We start from the raw sequence: 25024 nt of genomic DNA, 5'->3' as shown, positions 1-25024 counted from the left end.
CCAGCCACAGCCATCACTCACCCTCTTGTTCCTAACTTGATTTCCAGGGTTCTCCTGACTCCCACCAGTTGTCCTTTCAGCTCTTCACGGAAGGAGGGCTTACACTTTTATCCTCTGTAGACACAGCACTGTGTTTAGAAACAGCAGTTGTTAACGTCATGTAAAGCATACACAGTGCAGTTAGGCAGCGTTTGTGAAGACAAAGCTAACGGAAGAACTTCAGAAACAGAGTGTTCATTTCAGAACCCCTTTAAGTATCCACACTTATGTCTGAGTTACAGCTGTCTTAAGAAGCATGAGCAAAATTCTTAGTTCTTAACTGCCCTATGTGGTACTAAACCAGGCCATTCAATATCACAAAGCTACTAAGGCCTATTTCTCTTTAATAAAATTATGAGTATTTAACTGAGCTCTCCCAACAGTAGACCACAGAGCACTAACTGGCACCATGGGTTTAAAAACCAAATGTCATCAGTGTACCATATGCAAATAAAAGCTACAGAGACTTCTGGCAACAGCGTTTAAATAAAGTGTGAATGACAAAAGTTTATTAAATGCATTTTTTAAAAAAATTATATCTTTTTCTTAAATAAGGATTTCCCAGCATGGATTTCATCACCAAACAGTTTTGAAGCAACTCAAAAGTGACTTATTAACAGTTTTGAGCAATTAAGAAAAAAAAAGGTCACATTACTCACAGATGTCTACAACCAGACTGAAACAATGCAGTGTGTGTGGTCTCTTCGTTCACATGCTCGTTCATGGCAACACAGCATGGCTGGGAAGGAGTTGTAGGGAAAGTGTTGGAGCAGCTCTGACACCTTTTTTCCCAAAAAAAAAAACCAAAAAAACACCTTTGCCAATAAAGTATTTAATTCAGAAGTATTCCACACTTTTCCCTCCCCTCCCTGCATAAAAGCATTCTTGAGCCATCTGACAAAGAACAGACTGAAACAATGCATGAGAAGACTTAAGTCATGGCAATTTCACTGGAGCTTTATTGCCTCTGTTGGTAATGAGAGGGATTGTAAGAAGTTACATTTGAACTTACAGAGATATGTAAATGATGTTGGTTTGTTGTTTTTTTTTTTTTTACTAAATATAATCTCGAGATTAAGTGTTTTATATCAGGGCACTTTCAATTTTGTACATGTTTCATGTATAAAAACCGGTTACAAACTTGGTGTTCACCTCCCTTTTTTTCCTTGACATTTGGCAAAAATTAAACCGGTGCATCTAAGGGGAGATCATCAAATTGAAGCCATAAGCACTTACGACTCAAAAGCAATCCAAGGAAGCAGCAGTCTGCATTCTTAAAGGAAAAAAAAAAAAAAGAAAACAAACCCCAAGAAGCCTCACACAAATATATAAAGGAAAAACACATGGCCACATCTGAGCACGTTTCAATACAAAATACTCCCTGTACCCAGGCATTCTGTCCTTACAGCAACACCCTGCTAATCGATGGTTCTCTCACTTTGACAAACTTTTCAGATGCCATCGTAGCACGAGTAACCCTTTTCTGCAACATAATTAGTCAAAGGTTTATGTATTTCTTTATAATTACACAGTAATTATAAGCATGTAGTACCAAACTGATGACAACACTTGAAAAGATCTTGCATTCAAAAGGAATAGTCTTTAAAACACCACGGCCTTACGCTGCTACCCAGTCTTAGGCTTTTTGGAGGGCAAGTTCTGTAGTGGGATAAAAAGCAAGTCAGTTCTCCTCTCCAAAAGCACCCAACTTTTCAACTATCCAATCTGAAACTGGACCAAACCCCTCAACAGAAAATAGCATATAGCAAGACTTTGCAGAGTTTCCGTCCACTCCCCCCCCCGCCCCCAATTTCAAGTCCTTATTTATATTTACACAAAATTGAGAAAAGGAAATACTGAAAGCAGCAAAACACTTTTTTTTTTCCTTTGTATTACCAATTCCAGTAGCTGGAGGAAGTCTGCAATGTTTTTATGGAATGGTGTTCTTGAAAATAAATGCACAAGAGGACTTTCTTCCAAGCGCTTTGCTCTGGGGGGGTCAACTTCAGAGAGCACAGATTATTTTTAGCAGTTTTAATAGTCAATAATTCTAAAATACTTTCAGCATCTGCATAAAAGTGTTCTGCTGTTTAGTGTAAGTACCAATAACTCACTGCAAAAAGAACTCTGACTTTACCATGGGATTATCCAGAGCATGGACTTAAGCCTCTATCCTTCCTTGTAACTCTGGTCTGTCTTTTCTCCTGGAGCTTGGTGTTTTCCGGCTTGTTTTACAGAGCAGCTATTTATCAAAGCTCTTCACGAGTAACTGAGGAGCAAAAGACCATGTTTAGCACAACAGCAGCTCGAGAGCTCTTGTAATGTTAAAAAAAAAAAGAACTGTATCTAATAAAACTTGTTCTGAACACATTAACTTGACTGAGTTAAATGCAGCAGGACAGTAAGAAGTAGTGATGATCCACAAAACAATTTCAGCAGATGAAGCCAGAGCACTATTTCGTATCTGATCTGTGCTGGCTGGGGAAAGCTTTACTCTTTGTTTCAGTATTTGGCAACCACAGTGATATGGCAATTTAAGGAGAGCTCATGAAAATAATTTTCATAAATGGGTGTCATCCATAATGGCAGTACCTCTGTGTTATAAAGAGTTAACTTTCTTCTCAGGATAACGGTTTCAAAGCCTAGATTCACATCAAACTCACCAGCTTCTGGTATGACAGGGCCGCTTGTCTCATCATACCTCAACCATAAAAATTACATGTCTTGATTTAAAATACTGTACTGTGTAGCAAACATTTAAGACAAAATTCAGTATATTCAAGTTTGAGATTTCCACAGAAATGAAAACCCTTTCTTTGACAGACATCATCATTTCAAAACTGTAATGAACTCTGCGTTCCTAAGAGAATAAGCTAGAGAGTATCAGACTCTATCATGACACACACAGCTCACTGAAGGCCAGCTAGAACATTACACACAGCTGCTTTAAGTGCACAGTAGTTGTGTCGTACTTCAACTGTTCTCCCAGCCAGCTGATGTACAATCGAACCATTCAGATAGGCACCTAGATATCCCAGTGACAACCACCTCGGGTTTGCTTGCTTATTTCTGCAATTGCTTTTACCAGCTACTCCAACTCACTTAGACAATACCTGCACTCTTCCAGAAAAGAAAAAGACTCATCGGACCCAGTACGCTTAAATATATCACTTTTACAGGAAGTGCTATCAATACAGTCTTTTGCAGCTAGCCCCAAGTGTATATTTAAGGAGTCTTTTAAAAACTGGTTTGCTGTTGATCTAATTCATATGCCACACAAGAGTTGTCTGATGATGACCAGCATTGTGCTTCATGTAAAAAAACAGAAACCTCAAAATAATTATTAAGCTTCTAGGACTTACGGGAGATGAAACTAGGGTGGTCCACCAAAATAAAAACCAAAAACAAACCCCCAAAACAACCAAAACCCCCAAAACCAAAAATCCATGATGAAATCCTCAATGTTGGAATTTTAACGGGCAAGAGTGGTCCAGACTAGAAGAAAAGCCCGAACCACCAGTAGAAGAATGAAATATGATATGGTCCAAGATGTATCCTTAAAGGTTTGTCTCAACCCTCAGCCATATTCTGAGGATTGATCTTCAGTTCAGTCCAGCCAGCAGAAATTGACTGTGCAATTTTCCATTTCAGGTATTTGTACAGACTATGTACACTCTAGAAGGGTCCTTTAGTGCTACACTGTCGTACTTTTTGTCCCAGCAATTTGAGGGCGTGCAAATTCCACAAAGTCATCAATAAGAACTGGCCATGCTCCTAGAAGAAAAACATCAAAAAGACAAGAACATAAGAACTTAGTTCAACACAGCATTTCTGTTATAGCTTCAGATCTAAACAAGGGATTTGCTTTCCAGTCTTAACAAGGCATAGCTTCACACACAAAAAATTAAATGCGGTTTTCTTGCTTGACATTTGAGAGCTGGTGACAAATTTCTACTTCCTTTAAAGCCAGTTAATACACATCCATTTCAGGGGTCACAGAATTGCCAGGGTTGGAGGACCTCAAAGATCATCTATCTCCAACTCCCCTGCCATGGGCAGGGACATCTCACACCAGATCAGGCTTCTCAGAGCCCCATCCAGCCTGGCCTTAAAATCTTCAAAGGATGGGGCTTCCACCACCTTCAACTTTCTGACCAAAAAAGTGCTGACAAAAATTCTAACTTAAATCCATCCTGGTTACAGCACCAGAACTTGACCTCCAGCACAGCAATAGCTGCTTTAAAACAGTTAAATGCTGGATGTAACTTTCCACACTGTAAGCAGCAGCATATCTTAACACAGTACAGCATTTACTGCTTGCCATCTGAGTTCACATGAATGCAGTGTGCAGCATCCTTTGTGCAACCCAAACAGCAACATGTGCTCCACTCGCCAGCAACAACACAGCACAAGGCCTCAGAAGGCTGAATCTGCAACACTAGATAAGAATCCCTCATATTTCTCACAAAGAGGTAGCCAAAATGTACATCAGTGTTTTACATATTACAGGCAGACAAATCCAAAGAGGTCCCCAGTCAAGTGCATGATGGTACGTGACAGTTAAAAGCAACTGTGAGCCATGTTGTTTTTCTCTCCCCCCTTAAATTATCATTAAATCATGTTTTCTGCCTTTAATCTTTCTAAACTACATTTATTTCTTGTGGGCAGCTTGATGATAAGGGAATGAGAACTGTCCTTAATTACTAAAGTTGTAGAAGTTTGCTCCCCTCCGCTCTGGAAGTATCAGAAGTTTACAGTTTCCTCCACTCACTGAACTGATCTGCTGCCAACGACTGAAGATAATTAGCTGTTCTTGGCTACAGATGGACTGGAAGAGGAAAGATCAATACAGAAGTTTACAAGAAACACATTGGATAGAGTATTACTTATGTCTAATAATTCCTCTATGCTGTCAGTCTCATTTTCATATTACTACATGTCCACCCTTCACAAATTGATGCAACCAAAAACATTCTCAGCTAAGAAACGCAATAACCAAGGGATCCCACAAAGAATTGCACAGGCCATGAAATCAATTGCTTAGTTGAAGATGTCAAGGACTGCACTGAGAGAGAATCTGTGATTTTTAAACAGACAAGTACCAGGGTTTGTCCAATAAAGAACTAGCACTTGAGTGCAGACAGATGAAAAATGGAAATGGATTTAGGTAAGTTTCAGCATTTCTCTTTTAAAGGTGCAGTACCAAAGAAATGACAACAACATGCAGTAGGAGCAGCTCTCACTGAACTTTTGATCACCAGTGACATTCTAATTAGGCTGTTATTAGACAGCTGTGCCAAAGTAGATACACAGTAATAAATGTAGCATAAAACACATTAGTTAATGAAAGAAAATGGTTATGTTTACCTTCCTCATCATAGTTAGACATATCATCTGCTATCATTGTACTAAAGTCTAGAAGAAGGTTCCAGGTATCCTTAGGAATAGATCTTTTATGATGTTCCTGTTTGGAGGAGTGGAAAATGTATGTTTAAAAAAAAAAAAAATCAATAAAAGACCCTTACAATCATTTGTTTTTACTGTCTCAGACACATCCACAGCCCCAAAACACATTTCTCTTATATACACTATGAAGTGCAGTATCTGAGACCTGGGTCAAAACAATCTAATTCATCTACTCTGTGAATTTAAACACATTTATCTTCCAAGCTTTGCAAATGTCACAGTCCAGTTTATGTAAAGAGTTTAACTTACCAACAAAAATTTGTTCCACAAGTCTAGAAATTTAAATCTTCCATTAAGTACTAAATTCCAGTAGGCAATGGCCATTTCTAAATCTGTAATATTAAAATATATTACTTTTTAGAGATTACAGTTCATATATAGCATCTCCACAGGTATCTAACACTAAATGAACCATGTATTCATAAAGGTGAAAAGATTCATCTAAATGCAAACACTTGTGGATCCTTCACAAAAAGGCAACCATAAACCAAGTGTCACACGAGTATTATCACAGAATCAACCAGGTTGGAAGAGACCTCCAAGATCATCCAGTCCAGCCCATCACCTAACCCTTCCAATTAACTAAACCATGGCACTAAGTGCCTCATTCAGCCTCCTCTTAAACACCTCCAGGGATGGTGACTCCACCACCTCCCTGGGCAGCCCATTCCAATGCCAATCACTCTCTCTGTCAAGAACTTCTTCCTAACATCCAGCCTAAACCTGCCCTGGCACAGTTTGAGACTATGTCCTCTTGTTCTGTCACTGGGTGCCTGGGAGAAGAGAACCCCCACGTGGCTACAACCTCCTTTCAGGTAGTTGTAGAGAGCAATAAGGTCACCCCTGAGCCTTCTCTTCTTTATGAAAGTCAAGGCTCCACAGACAATTACTTAGCCTGGACAGAATTATTTGGATCCCCTGGTATAGCAGATGTCTCTGTAGGACAAAAAAATTGTAGATTTTAATATCATCACTCAAATATAGAACTGAAAACTGCCAATCTTAGTATCTACAATATCCAAAACACGTGAGGGTATTTCATATCCCTTTAGTTAAAATGCAGTGAAATACTTCTTTCTTAGAATGCTATTGACCTGAAAATCTGTAGAACTTTGAAGTAATATCTGCTTCATTTTCTGGTTTTAATATATAAAATACAATTTATAGAAAGCTAGCTTTTGGGGGATTTCATTTGTAAAGTAGCCTTGCTACAGGTACTGTTTTTGTAATGATTTGGCTAAGTGCTCATTTTTCCCCCCCCATCAGATTTCCTTTTGAAACATTCTGTTAAGTACTGCACAAGCAGATGGGTGATAGTTGGTTTGTTAGTTTTTGGTCTTTTTTCATCTGGATGCAGTTTGGGGGATTTTCTTTGTTGGTTTAGTTGTTGTTGTTTCAGGTTTTGTTTGTTTTTTCCAAGACTCCTGTTAAATTCTTGTTTGGTTTGAATCTGTTTCTCAGGACAACTGAGAAACCTGAACTGACACCTTTGAGAAAGGAGGACAGCTTACTGCCTGTCAGACAACTGTGTGCTGCTGTTACAGTGCTGTAGTTAGGACAGACTGGTTAGCCCAGCAGGTAAGGAGAGAGCAACTGGCCTCCTGCTATCTGCCAAATGATAAACTGGCATGCATTGACTGTTAATTAGTGGCATATGGCAATGTGTTAGCTGATCAAAGGAAGCTATGTATCTGAGTTCTAAATTGCTACCTAGCATGGATCTCCATTACCAGGAACCAGCAAGGACCTCTGTACTATACAGCAACCTTACAGAATTCAATATCCAGCATAGAGTACACAGAAGGCTACTTAAGTGAACTCCTCTCATATTCTGCAGTCTACAAGAAATCTTTGATCAACAACCATCTTGTGAGAGCAGAGAGAAGCAGCACACATGATCAACTGCACCTCAGGAGAAAGAAAAAATCCACAACCCAAGAAAACCACTCCCTTCCCACAGATGCCAAAATCTTAGAGGTGCAATCAGCTGCAAACAAAACAAAGCAACAACTCCACATTGCTGGAGGGAAAACAGACAGTGATGGGGACAGTTTCTGAACTGTTAAGGACTTCCATTAGCAAAGGTACTAATCAGTGTGTTCACTTTGTAGGGACCGAAGAATAAAATCTGTGGAGGATTTCCCAGCAGTTGCAAAGGGGTATGTGACTTCAGACAAAAGCCTGAGTTTCAAGAAGCAGAGACAATTTAAAGAGAAGTCACTACTCCTCAGTAAATAAGTTGTACCTGAAAATGCCAACTTGTTCAAGAGTGTTACAGTTAGGCATCGTTCTTCAACAGAAGATTCAGATACAAAAAAATATGCTCTTCAGCTTTCAACTGAAAGTACTGTCTTCTAAACCTCAGCAGATACAAACTTCAGATTAAGCTGATCAGTTCCTCCAGGAAACAGATTCAAAAACTAGGTTTTATTTTCCCGTGATGCATCAGTAGCAGACATACACAGAAATGCACAATTATCAATCTGCTGCACACACACACAATGCACAAACTGCATTTCCACATGCTTGTAGGACCTGGAGACTATTCTTGCGGGTAATCAAACCCTTTGAAAAACAAGTCTCGGGAAGCTGCAACTTCAAACTCATTATGTAAGTCTCAACACATAAAGCACAAAGGCCTTAGGACAAACTACATGCTTTAAAAGAAGTTTTATGAAACCACACAAGTGGAAAGATATCATTTTAGGCTTCCATAAGAAAGTGAAAGAATGCTCAGAAAGATCTTCATGGATCAAATGTGAAAGCCAGAAAACACATGCTCTGTTCTGAGTTTTGCCCAGAGAGATGCAAGAGAAGCAAACAGTGTTTGAGACGAACATCGGCTGAAAGGTATTCTCAATCAATATGCAAATATCACAAGCCATCCACAGCAATAATACAGCAGTAAAGAATTATGCAGAGGAAACTGTGCCAGAACTTCTACACAATGTTTGGAAGATTAAGCCAATATACATTAAAATCAGTTTGCAAGTTCTTACAAGCAGCTATTTAGAAACTCCAAAATTAATTGCCTAACTGGAAGCACTTACTTTTCTGCACTGAACTTCTCCCAATATTCTCATGCTTCAGGGTTTACCAGAGTTATTCTGCCCTATTGTACACTTATGCCTAGAACTGTGTATTTACTGGCATCAAAAGAGCTGGTAAGCATCCAGATTCTAAGACCAGTTCTACATCATTTCCAGATCCAGAGTTAAAAACAAACAGAAATCTAAACAACTCTTATACTATATATATATATATATGCTATACAGACCTGAGAAAACTATACTTGTCTTTTTCACTGTTAGAGCTTAACCTGGATAAGGTAGCTTCAAGACAAATGAGGAATAAAGCAAGGGACTTAGTTTTTCTTGTAAATTGTTTTTACTGAAATCTGCTCCATCTGGGATACTTGAAAAGATTTGTTTCTATGTAGGGGAGAGGAGGAGATTCAGAAAAATAATGCAACTTTTCCTTAGTAATATGGAGAAGGAACCAAGGAGGCAAGTACTCCATCAAACAGTTCCATTATTGTCAAGTTTTGAGACAAATACTTTTTAAATGTTCATGTAATTATGGTATCATTCTAATTTGTCATTTCACTTTTACCACCTTACAGAGATTATGAAAAATATTCCTTGTGTATAACTGTCTGAAGACTTTTGTTAAATCCTAAAATGTCACAATGGTAGCCATAAAAAAAAAACTGCAAACTAAATCCTGCAGCTGTTGGCACTGCAGAACTGATTCTACATTGACATTCTCCATAATCTAACTTCTACCTTCTCATCATTCAGTAACTGTTGACATTTTCCTTATTAAGAAAAAATAAAAATAAATAAGCAAAAGCTTAAGTCAGAGACTGATCCACATATAAAAGACAATAAAACCAGAGCAGAACGTTCAACTTTTCATAGCACAAAAATGTAAAGCTGGTTCTGTGGCTGCCTGCACAAGGCATTTCCATTGCTGAGAAAAATAAATTCACAAGTTGCCACAGAATAACTTTCATTATTTTATTTCTTCTTACCTGTTCCACTTTTGACAAGTTAACTGTCACAGAGTCATAAAATACTGATTATGGCTAATGTCTCAACTACACTGTATAGAAATGAACGTGCATTCTGGCTGGTTCATGCAATTTCTTGGAAGAAATGTTTGTTTCGTTATTTTTGCTGCTTTGGCTAGAGATATCTACAGCTTGTTCAGCATGCTCCATCAGAACTGTGGTGTTCTGTCATTATTTTCAATAAATGATTCTTTTATTTCACCTGCTGCACGAATTCAAAGCATAGTGCTGTGTCATAACAAAAAACAGCAACAAAACATTCAGGGAGCTGCAGGAAAAAAAAAACAAACACAATGATGGCTGCAGATGTGCCATTGGTAATAGGTGCCTAACAAAAGGCTTACAGCCCACAATATGGAAATCTATTTGTGCTCTTCCAGCTCTATTTTGCCAAGACATTTGCAAGTATTTTAGATGCTATAAGAGATTGTACAAGTGTGCTTCCAGGGAAATCAGTTTTATAGCTTAAGTTCGTCCTGAAAGTGAAAATTCAACCAAGCCATCCAGTGCTGCAAATTCTAAGTGGTATCACCATGCCTTTAACCTAAGACCATAATCCACTGTGCTTACTGAGAATTGCACACAATTAGTGAAAGAATAAACCCTCCCTCATTCAATTTTGTAGTCTGTACTAATGATGCCGATTTTTCAATGCCTTAAATTGACATCTGTCCTCCACAACAGAGAGATGTTCCTATTCCCAAGGGTGGTTACCTTTCAGATTCATTGGATCACAGTAATGCTCTCACTTACTGCTTTAATCAGTCACTTCCCACATTCACAAACAAATGATTAAGAATACATACCTAAACCTTTCTGTCCCGGATTCTTTGCAAAGTTGAAGGTAAACTGATAAAAATCCTTAAATCTTCCTGGCTCTTTCAACTCTTGTTCCATTTTAGGAATCTGAGCCTTCAGTTTTTCTATGCTGTCACATCTGCATTTAAAAAAAACACATTAATTTGTCTATCATTAATTTTGCAATAAAATATGCATTGTAACTAAGAATTTATACACTTTGGTGGAAGACACTATGATTATCAAAACAAAATTCAGGAAGTTTTTAAATTAATCAGCACCTACATAACAATTTCATTTCTTTGTTGTTACCTCTCTTAGGTTTGCAAGTGCACAAACTGGCTGATCTATCAAATTCTAAAATCTGTAAGATCTTAGACAAATGTGATGAAGACCACTGCATTCTCATCAGGCAGAGAAAGCCCAGGTATGCAGCTGGACATCCTTGTTTTACCTACCTGAGCAGCTCTACAGCAACTAACTGAAATCAGCCAAGGCAGGCAGCACTCAAATTTGCCACCTTCTTGGTCACTAAGCATCTGTCATACAGACAGCAGATGCAGTTTTAGAGACAGACAAGCAACACCAGACTCTGGAAAGTCTCCGAAGTGTGGAAGGACAATGTGCCTGTGAATACCCCAAAACAGGGCTGCTTCATCATACATTCCAGTTTCTGGCACTGGATTACACCATCAGCATCTAATACTTACTGCACACTTACCCCAGCTCAGTCATTCCATCCATGAATTCCAGCTTTGAAAATTCACACTGTGTTGCAGCTCGAAACTTCCATGCAATGATAAGTACAGTAATGCTGGCTGGGTCAAGAGCTAAATCATCACAAAACTGCTGTATGCCATCTATACCAATTTTATTTTCATCTTGAGGATCTTTAGGATATAAAAGTAAGTATCAAGAAAAATAGATTTCTGGAAGAGCTCATTTATTCAACAAGCGTATTTAAGATAAGCAAACACTTTCACAAAGCCTTTTTTGGGATCAGCCCTTTTAAGTGGCTATTTTGAAAACAAAATCAAATTAGTATTTTCCATGGTTAGGCTTCAACAATTGAGGCAGTTACTACAGTAAAGCCTCCCACACAATCAAGTTTATGTTATTTTCATTGAGAGACAAAAGCACCACAAACATTTGTTTTCTGCCTAATAACACACATGATATTCTGACTCATTCTATACAGAGAACACTGGTCCTTTTCCCACCAGCACACTTGATTATTGGCATCTTTGGTAAGACTGATCTGTGTACTGTTATAAACAATTCTGCAATGTCCATTTGCAAGCTGGACTGATAAAATATTCAAATCTGCCCATAAACTACTAAGTTATCACTAGTTTTATGCATTTTCTGGAATCACCAGCATGCATGAGATTGGACATGGTAACCTCCGAGAGGAAAGTTACGTTGCCCCATTACCGATTCCAAGTCAGCCAGGCACACTCCTCTTTCCGTGAAGGAATCAACATCTGGTCTGGAAGTGAGATGCTCACATTTCAAGTGCTCTAACAAAGATCTACTAATGTAAGCCAACAAACACTTCAGGAAAATGGTATTTGAATTACATTCACATATGAAAACTGACAGAAAACGCAGCACTTGGATTTCTTGAAGTGCTAAAACGCAATCTGTTCTACTGTACTGAATCCACTGCACTATTTGTGGTAGGACACCATCAGCTCAATACTAGTATGTAACAGGTGAAGAGACTTTTCCTTTTCTCTTTTGTTTGTAACTACCTGATAATAAGCGCAAGGTGAATAAGGTAGAATCCATCCTCAGAATGCAACCTTCCACTTTGTCAGGAGCAAAATCCTGATGTGCTTTCCCCAAAACAATCCCCTAAACCCCACGTTAACCGTTACAGTTACTGACTGTAAACCCAATTCTAGTTTCAGACCCTACTTTTGTATAAATTTACATGTATTTAGAGCACATAAAGCAACTGCATATAATCCTTGTGAAGCAGAAACCTACTTAGACTCCTGTTCCAATATGTTTTATTAGCAAACAGAAAAATATATCTGAAAGACTGGGTTAAGATTTGCCAGCTGACGAGCACAGTTGCAGCGACACACTGTAATTAAGAATATATACACACAACTAAGAAAGAAGCCTTAAAATCCAGGGTACTCACCTTTGTATCTGTTATATAACTGTTCTAACTTCTTTCTGTCCAATGATCCTTTAACACTCTCTCGTATATAAAGTTCAGGATTTTGGAAGAAGTTGTCTGTTGCAACATCTAACTTCCAGTCATTTTGAGAGAGGCAGCTCACTGCTGTCTTTTCACTAGATTGTGTGAACACCATAAACTGACGCACTTTATCCTTCTGTGACGATTTCAACTTGTTCTAGTAAAAGACAGACAATACTGTAACTAGATATGCTTCACTGAAAAAAAAACACAGACACCAAAACATCAGTATTAATAATATATTTTTAAACCAGTACCTTATAATTCCTCTTGTATTTTTTAAATAGTATCTGCATTCTCCACACTAAATATTTTAATGAAGCTGAGTGAAATAATTGTAAAAATCATGCTAGCAAAGCAATAGGAAATGGGCATTCTTATTGCACATTTGGAATGAGAGATGAAGGACATTAAAATTCACAAACAGTTCTATGTCGGGACATCTTCTTATTTAAACCAACTCCTGTTTTTTAAAAATGAACAGAAACCCCACATTGTTCTCTTAATAAAGGAGATGTAAGGTTACACCTACCAAAAAAGAACAGCTGAGATGCCTAAAGCCCAAAATATCTGCTACCAAAATATCTGATAGATTGGTTCAACAGATGCAGCAGGACAGCTGGTTTAATCACCATCCCTTAAGGAGGGGCTGGCAGTCATTTAGCCCCAGCTGACCAAACTACTGTGGCCAGCTAGTGCAGGGGAGACCATGCTGCCAGGAACAGGATCTCTCGCTGTGCCTCCTGGTGGCAGCAAGGCACTAGACTGGGTCATCCATTTCAGTGAGATAAACTCCAAAACAGCTTAAAAGGCCTTTTTTCCCCCCTTCCTTTTAGAGATTTTTTTTTCCACTTTGAAGGTACTCAACCTCACCTACGTAATTTGCTAAACGTTCCTGTGAGGAGGCACTGTCTCAGTTTCACAGGTGCAGCAACTGAAGCTAAAAAAATAAAAAAGTAAATTTTGCCAGAGGCAGGCAGGGGAGTGAATAGCCAAGGTGAGAGATTGGAATTTCAGGCCTCCCGCCTAGACTAAGACACATCCCTCTCTGCCCTAGTGCAAAACTGAATGGAGAACATGCTGCCAGTAATTTATCAGCATAGAGGGACACCCCAGGATAATTCTGAAGAGGAGAAGCATGCTCATTATTTGAAGGTTATTACTTACACTAAACTGATAGTGAGAATAAAGTAATCGTATATACAGCTCCTACACCAAATCCAAATGCAGTTCTAAAGTTCACTCAGTACATTCAATGTGAAAAGACTCCTAACACTACCGTAAAAATAGTTCCAACTTCTAAGTCAGGATTGGATTTCTTGCATGGGACATTATTTCATTTGGAGATTACTTTGCATTCTAACCAAGAGATCTGTATTGTATTCATTATTCTAATTTCCAAGTGCAGGGCTCCTTCTCAGGGTCAGGGCAGGAGGAAGGTCAAAAAAGTCTCTAAACCTAATAAACTCCCCTCTGCCAATGAACAAATGGCTTAAGAGCAGCATGAGCTCAAGCTCTTCATTCCAAAGGATAATTAGTGTCCAATCACATTATCATTAGAAAAAAAAGAACTATGCTTCAGAACACAAATTCATCTACCCTAAAAGTCAGAATCAGTTTTCTACTGCTCGTGGCAGTGAACGTGAACACTGTTATTTGTAATGCTAGTTAAGCCATCAACTTCAGTTACACATTTAAAAGATACATATATGCAAGTATCACATTTGACTTAAACTAATATTATCCTACATAATATAAACAGATTAATATCCTTTAAGGTTCATTAAATAAATAATATCTCCCTCAGACCAGAACAACACTTTATATACACCATTTAGCTGAAGCCAAAATTTTAGAACAAGCTGCAGACTTCAACACTGTGATGGCTGTTAAGCTATGCTACATTTGAAGTTACAATTTTGTCTGCTGAATATTAGATCTTCCGCTACAAACATGTTTCTGAAAATCAGATTTTCCTAAGTGGTTCCAGGTAAATGTCAAGCCATTAGGGCAGGTCGTGCAAAGCTCTGCTGCTGATGGTTTGTGCATGCTTCAAGTTCAACAGCAGACATTCAGCACCTTACAACACTGAGCTCGAATTTCCACAAAAATCACTGACAAAGTCAGGCGGAACAACTTCCAGAATTTACTAATGGATTTTCACTCATTTTTACTGCTGCGTCACCACAGATTCAGGGGCACTACAGGGCAGTCATACTTGTGACCTTAGCTTTGCCCTGGTATTTGTCCTGACAGAGCTGGTGCCTTTAATCATTAGGGGCTTGGGTTTTTTTTTAAACACGTACACATAAGTATGCATAGTTCTTTTACAGCAAGTATTCTATGAAACCTTAAGAGGCTTTGTTCTGCCCTACTCCTACAAGAGTGAACTCTAAAAGAAATGACGTACAGCAAAAAGTCAAAGAACAAGTTTACTTCACAGTCGATACCAAAGCCCACAAAAGGTAGTATTCTCTGTGTTATCACATAAAAGGAGAAGGCAGTTCATTAGATCAAAAAAATCACAGATTAAGTAACTTTTTGAACAAAATTTAAATCCTGTATATCCACATGAGAACTTCTGTGATTGAAGCTAAACGACAGTAACAATGTAAAGCATCTTTAAACAATACATTGAATCAGACAAGAGTTAAGCAGCTGACATTCATCAGTATGGCCTTTGGTAATACAAAAGATGCAAAAAATCACACTCTTCAGACAATCTTTTTTTGTAGTAACTCCATTTCTATTGGTCAAATGCATGTTTATTTTTAGTGAAGAACTGCCAAAGCTCCTTCTTTCTATTTCATGAATGTTTCCGCAGAACCTTGCCAACCCGGAGGAGACACTCCACGTCCTAAGTGACTGGACAGCTCTTTGAAGGCCTACTACAGGACCGCAAGAGATGAAATTACTGCTGAGTTTTTATTATCCTATTATAACTCTTCTTTCATCACATTAAAACCTCACACTTAAAGCAGGAACACTTCTGCACTTTTAAGGGCTATTTCTAGAAGCCAAGCTCTAACAGTCTATTCTTGTTTTAAGTGTGCAATACAGAAGCCAGAGCACCCTACAACCTTTAACCTGTATTCGTCAGGCAACAAATACCTCACATTGCAGTTCATAACGAGGATGTCATAAGAGATAGAAGGTGAACTTGCTTTTAAAACAGAGAAGAATTTCTCCAAATTAAAAGCTGTATTACGTAGATTCATAAAACTACATCTTCGCAATGAGCACCTGATGCTGTAACACAGATTTTTAAATGCAAATTTGTCTCTCCCTATGAAGTACCAAAATTTGGTATTTCTAATAGCCCATCCTTGATACTTCAGTAAAAGCTCAAAAATTAAAAAACTCCAAACCTATGTAACACACCACCACCTCAAAAAAGAACACCAAACAAAACATAACCAAGCAAAAAACAACAAGAGTTTTTTTCCCCAAGTATATTTTTCTTGTCCCAGACTGAAATTCTCCCTGTTTAGGGGAGTAAGATTTCCCAATGTAGGGATAAAAAGTGCTAGAAGTGATCTGTTAACTCTGACTTCATTGTGCTTTTTCCTTATCTTCCACATTCAATTTTAATTCACCTCAGATTCAAAGATCAGCTCTGCACACTGGTCATCAACATTTTCCAGAGAGCTGACAGTCATAGGAAGGTTCCACTCTTCTGGATAATGCCCATGGGAAACAGTAACAACCTTCATCCTTCACTGCCTGGAGGAGAGAGCTCAGGATTCCAACCAAAACCCTGTTCTTGGACCTTGCTCAAAGGTTATATGCAGCTGCCAGTTAGACAAGCAGTGCACAGTCAGCTGGAAGTATTACTGCCTAAAACTCCTTGTGGTTCCCAAAGAACTACTTCCACTTTCTTTTCTAGTCTTTACTGCAGAGTAGTAAGTAATAAGGCTTTTCACCTTTCCCTATCCAGCAACTGATTACAGATGATCTGGTTCCTGCCAGTTTTACTGCTAACTAAAGGAATTTGAACGCTGTGACATCTGGGCTTTTGTTTGTCAGGACTCGAAGAAAAGCATGCATTTGACAGGTAAAAAACCTTTCCCAATACAGTATCAACCTCCACAATACCAAGGCAAAATTTTACACTAACTTCACTTAAACTTCAGAAAGAGATCTAGCTGTAAGAAGCATCCTCACACTTTCAAAGGACCCCAGTAACATTCGTTCAAACAGAGTAACTTAAGCCTGCACACAGAAGGGGTTTGCACATGCAATAACCTTACAGATCATGCCTGTCCTTTCGGTTGTGCCTTTACACAACACTAATGGCCATTCTGGTCATTGACAACACTAATGGTCAAAAGGATGCTGCTCCATTACAATGTCTGAATTGTTCCACATTAAGCTGTATTCATTAAAGGAACATAAAAGACACCTGCAAATAACCTCACCTGCAAATAACCTCGTTTATTGCTTGCATGCAAAAAAAAAAAAACCACACAGCTAAAGCTTAGAAGACAAAACCGTGACTATTTTTCCTTTGATAAGAAAGCAGAAGTTAATCACAACAGGGGTCTATGAATTACGTATTAATCCACTAACTGTGAAGGCATGCACATATACTACCAAAAAAAAACCCTCATAAAACTCAAGTTAAAGACAAAAACAAAGTAAATAGCCACTGTTGCTGTGTAATATAAACAAACACGCTCTGCAGTTACATCTTCTTTTCTGCAACAGTTTCTTGAAAAGAGGGCACGCACTAAGAACAATTGCCAGGACATTCTTAAGCCTCTGTTTCAAACTGATGTGAATGCACTTGTCTTCAGTGAAACAGAATAAAACTTCAAAACTTAAAAGGTCTGTTGAGATATTAAACCCAAGGTAAAAAAATCTAAGCAACATAAAAATTAAAGTTGCTCTTTACATCTCTAATGTTCTTTTAGTGGATGAAGTAATTTTAGTACTTGCACATGGGCTGAAAGCCTTTCGTAGAAGATCAATATATAGCTACCCAGAAGAATGCAATAGTCACAGTAGTTTTTTAAGGTAATTCATGTTAGAGGTGAAGGAAGCACCAAAAGTAGGCTTTTCCAACTAAAAAAAATACAAAATAAAGCTGTCTGTTGTTTATGATTCTCAGATCTGGTCTGGAGCAGAAGCGCTATTCGGCTATTAGAAGCTGCATTCATACCTTGTATTTGCATTGGCACCACGAAACATGAGTAAAATATCAAGACCTACATGATAAATTTCACACATTATTCTCAGAGTAGTTCGTAATTCTGAATAATCTTTTTCATGGCTCTACTTAAAAGTGATTTTACAGTGTAAGTTCAAAGGGCTCTCTAGTACACTAGGAAAGGAAACAAGATCAAGCACCATCTTGTCTAGCACTCAGACTACTCCATTCTAAGTATAATGCCAAGAATCTGCAAGTTTTACTATGGAAGAACCAACCCCAAAAACATAAATATGAACAAACTGCTACAAGCATGAATATCCACCATACCAAACAGTCTTGCACAACACCTTGAGTTAAACACCACATAACAATGTCATGAAGTACAATAACATAGAATCACATTAGGCAGCGTCAGATGTGACATTCTTGTAATACTCCTTTTTTATGACTTCCTGTCACCTGAGCTTTGCAGTGGTAAATTACATTATTTGTCAGCATAGAGAGATTCTTCAGAGAACTCAAACTGGATAATATAATAGTGCAAGTAGAGATCTTGTTAGCAATTGGTTCTGGATAAAGCTACGGCTACTCACACACTTATCTTGATTATCACACATAGTCCTAAATTCATTTAATCATTGAGAATAATACAGGTAATATCTTCTCTTCAGAGAAGATGACTTAAGAGTATAATGGACCAGTCTGATGCTCTGTTTTGATCTGCAGGCACGTTACTTTTCCTCGTGATGAGATGAAGCAATAACATACTAACAGATAAGGTGAAGGAGACCATTTCTATAGCTGCTGCTCAGCTAAAACAAAAATGTAAGAAAGGTAGATTGCTATCAGCAATCCAAGGAACAGTGCCAGGTGGTGCACCTGAGTACTGGACAGAGAGCACTTTTCAAGTTAGCTGAATGGCCAGTGAGCACAAGAGAGTGCTGCAGTGGCCTCCCTTCCAGGTATCAGACAAAGACAGTTCAAAGCCAGGAAACCTTAGTCCTGAAACCACTGCCTGTAGGAACACTGACGAGAGTCAGTGCCAGGAATGCTCTTATTTGGCAGTGCTATGTCAGCAAGCAACAGCCAAACCTGAGCTGCAGGAGCCTCTAATGTAGCATTTACTGTGCCGGACAACCAACTTGGCCCCAGGAACATATCACTGCCACTGGAAGGACTCGCCAGAGCAGTAGTGCATACAGGAAGGAAAATGGGATATGGAATCTCATGTTTCTGAATTGACATCTTCAGATCTCTGTGAAGAAGTCTCCCTATTCTCTCCCCTACCTAAATAGGGGATCATATATAATCACATAATCATGTCAGTTGGAAAAGACCCCTAAGATAATCAAATCCAACCATCAACCTAACATCACCATGGCCATTAAATGTGTACACATTTTTTCAAACACTTCCAGGGACAGTGACTCTGTCGCTTGCCTGGGCTGTCTATTCCAATGCTGGAACATTCTTTCAGCAAACCTCCCCTAGATTTTGACATCCTACAAGTAGAGAATCCTATACCTGGGCACCTGAAACAATTCATACCTGTATTTACATCTTACAAAAGCTGCAGCCTGTCATTTAGTCCCCACTTCAATGTCTATGTCATCCTTTCACCTGAGTGCTAAAGCCTACAAGCACAACCTGGAAAACAGTTGTTTGCATAGGGCCTAACAAGTATGCTTGGGGCCATGACTAGAGTATTCAGATACTCTCTCCAACCTGATGACTCCCCATCTATCGGCAGAGTTTTGTTCACAGGCTGTATCTGCTAGTTCTTCAGTTAAGTATTTCCAAAAAACTAAGCAAATAAGATTCTGCTGTTTCTCACAAAGAGCTGTTCTCACAATAACGTGCCTCATTGTTTCTGTTATGCTCACACTTACTACAGCATTGTTCAATTTAAATTTCTAACCACACAGCCAGCCAAGAATATATATATATGTACATATATGCATGTGTATTTATTTTGCATACTTACACTAGATACACTGCAAGACAGCTCTAGGTGATTTTTATGGAAAGAAGTCTTTATAGAAGTTGGGTAACATTACTGCTGAAGTGCTACTTTAACATCTCTGAATGGCAGATTATGAGACACCTCTACAATCTGAACTTCACCCAGACTTTGGTTTCAATCCCCCATGAAAACTAAAGTGAAGATCTACTTAAAGGTATTAAAATAAATCACTAGTACCATAGTGGTAAGTTTATTAGAGGTCTGCATATAGCACTACTAATTTAAATTCTTTATATTTTTTCATGCCACCATAATTCTATCAGTTAAAGATGTTTTGTTTTGCTTTAAATATGCTTTTAACACCACTTTCCAGAATAACATTAACCACGAGTATAAGATATCTTTATACCAACAAGTGTGCCCAGCAGATCAAGGGAGGTTCTCCTTCCCCTCTACTCTGCCCTGGTGAGACTTCATTTTGAGTACTGTGTTCAGTTTTGTGCTCCCCAGTTTAAGAGGCACAAGAATCTGCTGGAGAGGGTCCAGCAGAAAGCTATTAGGATGATTAGGAGACACGAGCACTGCCTGATGAAGAGAGGCTGAGGCACCTGGGGCTTTTTAGTCTGGAGAAGACTGAGAGGGGATTTAATGAATGATTTTAAACACCTGAGGGCTGGTCAGGAGATGGGAGACAGGCTCTGCTCACTTGCTCCCTGGGATAGGACAAGGTGCAGCAGGTGTAAGTTGCAGCACAAGAGGTTCCATCTCAACGTAAGGGGGAACTTCTTTACGTAAGGGTCACAGAGCACTGGAACAGGCTCCTCAAGAGAGTCTGTGGAGTCTCCTTCCCTGGAGACTTCCAAGGCCTGTCTGGATGCGTTCCTCTGTGATCTGTGCTAGACTGTATGGTCCTGCTCTGGCAGGGGCTTGGACTTGATCTCCTTGGGTCCCTTCCAACCTCTAATAACCTACGATCCTGTGAAGTGCACACCAGTAGATCTTAGACTCCCTCCCACACCCTTCCTAAGACAATACAGCTGCTATATAAAAGTAGTACTTCAAACTGTACATCTTTAGCCAAAGCTGTACAACCTTTGCATAGAGAAGGCCTGGAAGTATGACTATAAACACGTTGCCCTGGGTGCCTAAAAAGTGGTGCAAGAGACTGATAAGGACTCTCCTCATTTAAGGCTAAAGGTCCTCGAAAAAAACCAAGTTTTGTTCCAACCAGCTCAGCTTCCCTCTAGAAGAAGGGAGAAAGTCAGTTGAACTGAGTCCACAGCAAACCCTCAGATATAATGAAGAAAACCATCATAAGGAAAATGCAAGTCCTCCTTTACAACACTTATATGAAGAGGAGCCTTACCAAAACCAGATTTGCTCCAACGTAAACCCAATTCATTAAGAATCAACGTACTCAAGTTTCCCAGTGAACTGACAGCACTTAGCGGCCCTGAGCCGCTCGAAATGCCGACAAAAACTTCAAGCAGCCCCTGGTTTCTAGAGGTCCCCTGCACTCTCTCCAGATACAGTTGCCCACAAAACACCTCTGCTACCCCTGTCCCGTTCAAAGGTACCTGACCACTCATACAAAGTCTAAGACAACACCTCCTCGCCGGGAGACGGCCAGACAGACCCTGGCGGGCCGAAGGCCTCCGCGGAATCCCGGCGCCCCCCACTTAGGCCCCGGCGCTCGCCCCTACACAAGAGCAGCCTCCTGCCTGCCCAGTGGCCGGCGGCCCTGGCCAGCCGCACCACCCTTCACGGGCCCCACACGCCCTCTCCACCATGCTCGTTAGGAGAACCGAGGAGCCCATGGACTCAGGACATCACACCTCGGCTGCGGGGTCCCTGGGACTGGCCCTTTCGCCCCTCTCGGACACCCCAGCCTGTCATGACTAGGCCCCGGCTGCCCCTGCGGCGCCGCCGCAGCCGGCCCCGAGGCACCGGGCCGAGCCGAAAGGCGACTCGAGAGGACGCTCACCATGTTGAGGACTGTGCAGGCCTCTTCCCTCCCGGCTCAGGCGGAGACTGAGGGCGTCGGCGGCAGCAACGGCTTCCTCCGGCGGCAGCAGCTCCCGGCTCCTCACGGGCCCTTCCGCCGCCTCCCGCTCATGCGCAGTGCGCCGCATCGCCCGCGCGGGGGGCCGGCGCTGCGCGGCAGCGGCGCCACGGGCGGGAGCGTGCACGGGGACGGCCTCTGGCCCGGCCGCGCTTCCCCGGCAGGGGCTGGCGAGCGCAGCGCAGCTGTTGCACCTGCGGCGCGAATCTCGTCCCACGCAGCCGAGGTGGGGGGAGCCGCAGCAGGGGGGCTCGGCCCCAGGGAGGGGAAAGGTGCCCCGCTGGCCTTGGTGTTATTGCGGACCGGGGCGAGGAGAGGCGCTGCTGAAGGAGCTGCCGAGTGCGGTGGGACGGCGGCAGGGGCCGCCCGCGGTTCTCGCTTTCTTCGCATCCACCTCACCTTCACCCCCACCTCATTAGCCCAGGGCCCGTGGTTAGCCCCTCGCCTGCTTTCCTGCCGGGAAAACTCTGACCGTTCGTTCTTCTCAAATGCCCCAAACGCGAGCACTTCGGGAGGGCTCGATGTGAACACGTGCGGCGGAACGACCCATCCCAGCCACGCCGGGCTCGCAGGGCTGCCGCCGCGTGTGTCCGCCAGCGCAGATGGAAAGAGCCCCTGGGCTTTGCAGGGTGCATTCGCAAAGGAGGCAGAAGACTTTGGCTGAGCAGCCACGGAGACCCGGGGAAGGTTGAAAGCTCACGGGAGCAGTTTTACAGGCATTTCCGTACAGGACCACTTCCACGCTTCTGAGCTTTTCCTGCTAGAGGCTGTGCTCCCTTTTGCAGAGCTTTTGCCTCCCATCTGGCCTTTTCTGCAACAGCACAGATGTACTAGCAAAAGAAGCTGTAAGGGTTAAATCACACTACGTACCACTATCCCCAGGCAGTTTTTTTTTCCCCGCGAAAGCTTACTCTACCTACTGCAGACTTTTGGCAGCTGATGTTTAGGAAAGCAGAATATTTTCTGGGAAAACAGTGGTGGCAAACTACTAGTTTGAAGGACAAAGGTTTAAGATCTGATTATTCTTCTGCTATTTCCTGCTGAGCTAGGAGCTGTTAAGAAAGCTTCTGTATTTGTACTACATGACTGGTATGACTGCACACATCACAAGGAAATCAGGACTTCAGAAAGCTATCCTTCATGTCCAGAACAAGGGGACACAGTCTCAAGTTGTGCTGGGGAAGATACAGGCTGGATGTTAGGAGGAAGTTCTTCACAGAAAGAGCGATTGGCATTGGAATGGGCTGCCCAGGGAGGTGATGGAGTCGCTGTCCCTGGAGGTGTTCAAGAAAAGCCTGGATGAGGCACTTAGAGCCATGGTCTAGTTGACTGGCTAGGGCTGGGTGCTAGGTTGGACTGGATGATCTTGGAGGTCTCTTCCAACCTGCTTGATTCTATGATTATATATTTTCAGAGAAAGCGTTCTGGATCATGTTTCACTTAATTTCACTAAAAATCAAAGCTAAGCTTAGATGCAGTGTGAGGAGTTACAGAGAATCAAGTGAAGTGTCCAGTTGTACTGGTGTTCTGAAACACCAGTACTGTCTTGATGTGAAGTATATAGAAGTATGTGTGAATTCAGCTATCATGAGACACAGTTTGCCTGGATACCTTGAATCCTGCTGAAAAGTCTGGTTTTGAAACCGAGGGTGGCTGCATAGTGGCCAGTATAGAAAGTCATGAACACTGCATGCAAGCCTGGTCCATGTGAACCATGGCAGAAGAAACAAAGCCAAACTTGGAAATCTCTTTCATACAGTTAGCCAACTGCCATCACTGTAACATGCAGTGACAGCCCTTCTGCAACCTGAGGACACAGTTTAGGCCTCCTTGAGAAGTACTGCAACATGTAACAATAACTTGAGAGACGACCTTGAACTGCAGTGGATCTCTCAGGACAGAGATGGGATTTCTCAAGGGGCTTGTTTTGCCCTAGTGTCTCAATCTTGCTGCTTTTCTGTAACGCAGGGTGTGTTGAGGCATTTGTGTGTGTGTGTGTGTGTGTGTTTGGGGGCACACTGTTCCTGTTTAGTTTTACCTATCCTTTTAAATGTTCTTCATACAATTCCTCAAAAGAACGTTGAAAAAGTACTTTTTTTCCCTTTCATTTTACTTTTTTTTTCACTGACCAAAGTACTAAATTGAGTTTTTAACTTGGTTAAGTCTATGAAAATAAGATCATCATGGCCCTTTGTTTTCAAATGAGTGTTAGGTTAGATTAAATTAATAATAAATTAAGGCCTGATGTTACAAATACTTAAGACCACAAAGAACTGCACATGTAAGAGTGTTCCTAAGCTTTAACGAGGTGCTACTTTTATCAGTAGACTCACAGGTATTATCTAGAAGACCAACTTCATGCATTCCAATTATGTTTACTTTGAAAACATTACTTGGAGAATTCACTGCTGCTATAACTTTTAGTTCATTCCATTATTTTCATGTTCTCCCTGAGTTACAAATAAGCAATTTTTAAATGAGCTGCAGGTCTGGTGGGAATTCTTCTTAGTACGTTTAGAATTGTTCCTGCTGTACCCAGGACATTTGGACTCTGCTCCCAATTTTGACTAACTTGTGATTTGCTCTATCTACCTTACTAAATTGCTCTGTATTATGAACTCCCACTGTGTAAGGGATATATGGGGTTCGTAGCAGGGCAGATAAAAATGGATGATTCAGTGATGTGCAAGTGAAATGTAAAAAACAAAATACAAAATGCAAACAAATGCTGTGCCCAGTGTGCATGCTGCTGCTTTGTGGTTGTTTTTTTTCGTTCAATTTAAGTTCAGTTACGAGCTGAAACTACATGATAAAAGGAGTGGATTCCTAGTGCTGTTAAAGTTGTAAGTCTAGTGCTACTGATTTTAGTGGGATGCTCTTCATCTTGATTTCCAGAGTGCTTCCACAGGTATGTCTGAATTGCCAGAGCTCCTGGCTACTGTGGTCAGACTATGTGGTGTCTCAGCCTGAGCCAGGCTGATTAGGCAGTCCAAGTTATCTTCTCTGTACATGGCACACTGCAGTAGGCATATCCTGCACAGCACACACTTCAGGACATTGTCAGATTGCCCCAGTTCCACTCCTACCTATATGCTACCAGCTGGCTGTACATCTGCAGATGCCGATCTGCACTTTAGTGATGTGTGTGCCATCTGAATCTCACCCTTACCATTTGTAAGCAAAACCAGATGTTTTATAAAGAAAGAGGAACCACGAGGCTGCCAAAAGTTATAAGTAGACATTCAGAGTAGGTTGGTTAA

At 40.7% G+C, this 25024-nt stretch overlaps 1 protein-coding gene across 3 annotated transcripts; it reads right to left on the bottom strand.

Annotated features, from left to right (window-relative positions):
• Positions 1-526: 526 nt before the first annotated feature.
• On the bottom strand, positions 527-22028 carry DCUN1D1 (defective in cullin neddylation 1 domain containing 1). 3 transcript variants are annotated; one of them, XM_064165525.1, is made up of 7 exons: positions 21687-22006; positions 12528-12744; positions 11097-11265; positions 10384-10514; positions 5755-5837; positions 5407-5503; positions 527-3813 (listed from the first exon to the last, which is right to left on the bottom strand). In XM_064165525.1, the coding sequence occupies exons 1-7, from the start codon at positions 21687-21689 to the stop codon at positions 3734-3736; spliced, it is 780 nt and encodes a 259-aa protein (XP_064021595.1). In that variant the 5' UTR covers positions 21690-22006; the 3' UTR covers positions 527-3733. The 3 variants fall into 3 exon arrangements, with proteins under 3 accessions (XP_064021595.1, XP_064021596.1, XP_064021598.1); XM_064165526.1 differs by lacking the exon at positions 21687-22006 and adding an exon at positions 21538-21635; XM_064165528.1 differs by lacking the exon at positions 527-3813 and adding an exon at positions 3880-4867 and having other exon boundaries at positions 21687-22028.
• Positions 22029-25024: the final 2996 nt, after the last annotated feature.

This window comes from Pogoniulus pusillus, chromosome 26 (assembly GCF_015220805.1).
Source record: "Pogoniulus pusillus isolate bPogPus1 chromosome 26, bPogPus1.pri, whole genome shotgun sequence".
In the NCBI taxonomy this organism is placed as follows: Eukaryota; Metazoa; Chordata; class Aves; order Piciformes; family Lybiidae; genus Pogoniulus; species Pogoniulus pusillus.
This window is presented reverse-complemented; position numbering and strand designations above follow the sequence as displayed.